General features: G+C 35.0%; 1 protein-coding gene across 2 annotated transcripts; it reads left to right on the forward strand.

The window, feature by feature from the left end:
- The first annotated feature begins 1,352 nt into the window (after nucleotides 1-1,352).
- Nucleotides 1,353-3,811, forward strand: LOC118044998 (small ribosomal subunit protein eS7). Of its 2 annotated transcripts, XM_035053474.2 has the most exons (6): nucleotides 1,353-1,502; nucleotides 2,474-2,558; nucleotides 2,649-2,722; nucleotides 2,842-2,965; nucleotides 3,191-3,373; nucleotides 3,487-3,811. In XM_035053474.2, exons 2-6 carry the CDS (start codon nucleotides 2,484-2,486, stop codon nucleotides 3,604-3,606), a joined length of 576 nt encoding a protein of 191 aa, XP_034909365.1. In that variant the 5' UTR covers nucleotides 1,353-1,502; nucleotides 2,474-2,483; the 3' UTR covers nucleotides 3,607-3,811. The 2 variants fall into 2 exon arrangements, with proteins under 2 accessions (XP_034909365.1, XP_034909366.1); XM_035053475.2 differs by lacking the exon at nucleotides 1,353-1,502 and having other exon boundaries at nucleotides 2,461-2,558.
- Nucleotides 3,812-5,743: the final 1,932 nt, after the last annotated feature.

Here is a 5,743-nt window from a genome sequence, read left to right on the forward strand (position 1 = left end):
GTGTCAAATAAATAAAAATATTATTATCCATTATCAAATAGAAAAAAAAGGACTAAAATTAATTATTAACGGTGAAATCAACCAAGTCCCAAAAGAGTCCAAATTGACGAGAAAAGATAAAAGAAAATGATTGCTCGCAACAACACAAGTTTGTTTAGAGTGTGTTTGGTATTGCGGTAGCTGTTGTGGTTGTGGTTTTAAAAAAAATTGTTTTTATAAAAAGTATTTTTAGTTGAGATTGGTTTGAAAAAATAGGTATTTGGTTAAAACTGTGGTTGAAATTGAGGTTGAAGAAAAAGTAGTTTAATGTGTTTGGTTAAGAATGCTTTTGAAATTGAGGTTATAAAATAATTTTAAAATATATATACTAATATTGATGGTTTTAAATTTAAATATTATAGAATTAACTACTCCTATTACATCATGAAATAAATAATACTTGATATAAATATTTTTTTATTATTCCATTAAACTATTTATAATTTCATTACATATAAAATTCAGCCGATAAGAACTACAATTTTTTATAATTTTGTGAGCGTGTAATAAAATTAGATAAAATATTATTAGGTATAAAATTGATATTACAGTGCGAGTGAATTTAATTTACTCTATACTAGTTTTTTGAGAAAAAAAATATTGTTCACATCACAATACGAGTGAATTTAATTCACTCTAAACTGGTTTTTTTTTAAAAAAAAAAAAACTGTAAAAAAAATTAACACAATGAAAAAAAAAAACTGTGCACGTGAACAATGCAATTCACTGAACAATGTGCCTATCACAGGTTGAAACTCTCGTAAAAAGACAGTATTTTACTGCTTCTAAAAAATCATGGTCCTGCTTCATATAAATGACGGAACCCATGTGTTTTGATTGTTTAACAATTTGTAACCAAACGGCCATTTCATGTGTTTTTGAAGAAACGAGAACGCGTAGCTAAACGGGCTCTTAATCAACTAGAAGATTTTTATAACATTTTGTACCTGAGAATTTTCTTATTTTGTTGTGAAAATTTTATTTTTTAAGAAAATATTAGGTCTCTTACACTATAACCATTTTAAAAAAAATGAATTTTCTTGGAGAATTTACTTATTCTTAACCATTTTCTAAATTTTTATCTGGCATTTATCTTATAATGTAATGCAATTTAATTTAATTAGATTGAATTTGTTAAATTTTATAACAAGGATAAAGTTTTAGAAAACCATTTTCACGGTGATAGCTTGTCGAATTGTTACAAATATAGGGACAATAGTGAGGTTTTTCGAAAACATGAAAGGAAAAGAAAGGAAGAAAAAAAAAAAAAGACAAAAGAATATCAACGGATCGTGTCGAATTCCTTAAATAAATCCTAGCCGTTCAAAATAGGGCAAGTGGATCCCTTAGTCTCCCTCCATACTATTAAACCTGCTCTGATCCACTCTTCGATCTCTTCGCCTAAAAAAGCAGTAGCATCGACAAGCAACCATATCAGCAGTTGTCTGACCGCTGCTTGCCTGGTAAGTCTCAAAAACTAAAATGGATTTTCTGTAAATTCCTTTTCATCAATGCCAAGCAGATTGAACCTGCTATATAATTGCTTGTTGTGATTCTTTTAGCTTCTAATATCGAATGGGCTGTTCTTTTTTTCTTGTTTGTCAACTGGGTTCTCGTAGAAGCTTGAACCTTGACGTCTGTTTTCTAATGATGGTGTATCTTGTCTCTAAAGCAAATGGGTTTTTATTGGTTCACGTTGCACTCCTTTGAAAGATCGAAGCAGCTGTTTTGTGTGCTGTACAGTTCAGCAACTGTGTAATAGATATGCATTAATCTTGTTTACGTTTGTCAATTCTTACAATTGATGTTTTTATGATTCAATCTGATTGGTTTGTTAGTAAATGGAACAAAGACGATACAGCGGAGAATTGAGAACGGATTTTTTGAGTGTTAAGATTATGGAAAAGGAAATATTTTTAGTGGCGAAGGACTTGTGTGGATTGATTTTAGGTGTTGCATTGTTGTATTTTAAGGCATAATTATTTGCTAGGCTGCCTGTAGTTGTTTAAATTTTGTGATAGAAACACATCTATAAAATTATTTCTGCTGCATCATGTGGGTTAACGTAGATTAATTTAATTTCTCCTTTGGTAGTTACCACTTGTTTGTTTAAGCATGATGACATATAAACCAACATTGGTTGCAGTGATAGGCTAATGCAGTATGTATTAAGGTGTATTAAGGTCTGAAGTGTGGTCTGCCTTTTGACATTTCACTACCTGTTGTTATTCATTATCCATGAATGTTTTGTTCTCTAACTCTTAGTTTATTTCTGAACAAATAGAAAAAGATTCATGCTTATGGATATATGACAGAAATTAGGTGTTCATTAGGATGAGAACTCATAATGGATGTCCAGCTATTCATTCTGTTGAAATTAGATTGATAATTACAGCCCAGTCATTGAATCTAGTCTCGTTCTGTTGCTAACCAGATCTGTGAAGATGTTCACCACAAGGAAGAAGATCCAGAAAGACAAGGATGCAGAACCCACCGAGTTTGAGGAGACTGTTGCCCAAGTTAGTTCTTTACTATTCAATCTGGTTTCTTTGGATTCGTGGTTTAAACAAATTAAATATGTTGAAATCTAAATGCTTTCTTCTCTGCAGGCATTATTTGATTTGGAAAATACCAGCTCAGAACTGAAAACTGATCTAAAGGATCTCTTCATAAATTCTGCAGTGTACGTACATAATTTTATGTGTGCCCTACAAGAAACTTTTCCATTCTCTTCTCTCAATTTTCTGCTCTTCCTCTGGTGCCAGGTCTATTTGCTAAATTTAAACTTCGCAAATTTTGCAGTCAAATAGATGTTGCTGGAAATCGCAAAGCTATTGTCATTTATGTTCCTTATAGACTAAGGAAGGCTTATCGCAAGATTCATCTTCGTCTTGTTAGAGAGCTGGAGAAAAAGTTTAGTGGGAAGGTAATGTTATTTCAGATTCTTAGTTTTCTACATGTATAATAGAGGGGGAATATGAAGCTTAGAGCTTGCAACCTCAAGGCTGAAGGTTCAAGTCCATAGAAGGAGGTGCTTAACATTTGTAGTTCCTCGTCGTGGTTAATATACTATGTCAATCCCAGCTTCAATTCATTACTTGTTTCAATCTGAATTCTGATTCATGTTTCAATTCCTCTGATATTTTGGCAGGATGTTGTTCTGCTTGCTACCCGAAGGATTGTGCGTCCACCCAAGAAAGGCTCTGCTGTTCAGCGCCCCCGCTCCCGCACCCTAACTGCTGTGCATGAAGCCATGCTTGAGGATTTAGTTTATCCTGCTGAGATTGTTGGAAAGCGCACCAGATACAGGATTGATGGATCCAAAATTAGCAAGGTAGCTTTCACACTTTAAGACAAAGGAACAGAAAATTATAGTTGGAATTGTATTCTCTATCACCATAATCTTTGCCCTTCTCATTATTCTCTATTTTTTTGTTTGTTTGTCAGATCTTCTTGGATCCCAAGGAGCGCAATAACACCGAGTACAAGCTGGAGTCATTTGCCGGAGTTTACAGGAAGCTTACAGGGAAAGATGTGGTTTTTGATTTCCCCATCACAGAGGCCTGAAGAGCTGTTGATGAGTTTTGTTTTGTTATTTTTCAAGACTCAAGAGTTTTATAAGTGCAGCACATAGGATAATACGTAAATTTTGACTCATGAATTTGGTTGAATGTCTTTTTGAATAGGAAATAACTTTCGTCAATGTTTCTTTTGCTATGTACTTCAAAGTTCCTCTGGATTTTTCTTATGAAAATTTTCGTGGATTGATGGCTGGATAGCGTGCCACTTTCATTGAAGTAATTTGGTTGTCCCATATCTGCTGCTGGTGAAAATCTGTGAGGGTGATTTCATGTGACATGTCTTTTAGATGCATCTTGGTTTTGTAGAACTATTATTGGGGATTTAATGGATTTGTGAATGCATGCTGATTCCATATTTAGTCACTGGCTACCTATGATTCAAATTTGATGATGACTGTATTGTTGAAGATGTAACATTAAACCTGAAGTTGCCCGTGGACAGGTAACATGATTCGAAGACAACTTTCGATATAATAATATTAACAAAGGCATCAGAACACCACAACAAGACACAAAACTAGGTCCTGGTGGTTATTCAATTTTTTAATGTTTGGCCAGCACAATAAAATGTTCATTATTTTTAAAAGCCAAAAAAAATAAAAATACATCTGGGGATTTTTTTTTTGTAGTTTTATCAGGGCTTTTTAGTTATAAACAATGTGAATACGACGCCACGCTTTTTGAGTGGCGCTAATGACATCTCTTGTGGCTCAAATGCCACCTTTTTTAGAGTGTGGTTGTGGGTGAGGTTCACCCGCAACCACACATGATAGCGTTTGGTTAAGGAAAACAAAATGCATCTTGTTGGTGGGACCTATTAAAATCAAAGATTGAACCGCAGGTTTTAAGAAGCAGCATTTTGCTGCTTCTTGTGGTGGGAAAGGGACTCAACAGTGGAGGATGGCTCCACTGCGCACTGTTCACTAAGTGAACAGTGCGAGTGAATTTTAATTCACTCTCACTGTTCACGTGAATAGTTTTTTTTTTTTTAATTGCCATAAAAATTGTTGATTTTTTTTTTAAAAAAAATTGTGTTTTACTCGAAAAACTAGTATTTAATATTATTTAATAACACTACATAAATTAGAAGGATATCGCATGATGACGTAACATTTGTGAAATTTGATCGCAATTCCAATTATGTTCTTGCCGGGTCTGGCCCAGTTAAAAAAAAATTCAGCTTTTATTTTTATTGTGTTCTATTCAAAAAATTAGAAGGAGATTGCTTGATGACGCAACAAAAAATTCAGTTTTTGTTGTTGCGCGCTTAAGAAACCATGAAAAATATAGTCATTGTTGGATAGATTTCGTATGTGATGACATTGCACATAGTTTAATGGAATAATAAAAAATATTTGATATCAGGCTTGACGAAAACGACTGGGGGCCTGGACACACACTGGGGCAGCGGCAGCGATGCCAACAGTGGGAAAAATCGGCAGCGCAGATTTGTGCACCTGGAGGCCCGTCGGGGAAAATCGGCAGCGCAGATTTTTTGACGAACAAGGGCTGGACGCTGGGCTGTCCAGGCCAGGCCAGGCAGGAAAATTCGTCAAGGGGGTGCGCTGACGGAACAGGGGCTGTTCAGACACAGCGGGCAGTGTTGGAATCGGCAGCTCCGACGAAATCGGCAAAGTCGGCAGAATCGGCAGCAGCTGCTGACGATGAGTCTGGACGATTTATATAACCTCAATTTGAAAAGTATTTTTTTAACCAAACACATTAAACTACTTTTTCTTCAACCTCAATTTCAACCACAGTTTTAACCAAACATCCATTTTTTCAAATCAATCTCAACTAAAAGTATTTTTTATAAAACAACTTTTTTCAAATCACAATCACAACAGATACCACAACACCAAACACACTTTAATGGTGTTCAAAGTTGTGATATTTTATTCAAGATGGCGGAGGGTTTTTTTTTATACGGTTCAGCCCTGTGATACGACCCAAGTAAGGTCAGATTCGGATTTTGGCGTAAAAAACGCAATAGTCCAGGTTTACGGCAACAGTCATAATTCTCAATCCGACCGTTGGATCGGGCTAATATTTTATGTGGACTCTCCAGACATATCTTACTACCTTGGGTTAAATTGCAGGTCAATCGGAGTTCGGTAAGGCAC

This window comes from Populus alba, chromosome 16, assembly GCF_005239225.2.
Source record: "Populus alba chromosome 16, ASM523922v2, whole genome shotgun sequence".
NCBI lineage: Eukaryota > Viridiplantae > Streptophyta > Magnoliopsida > Malpighiales > Salicaceae > Populus > Populus alba.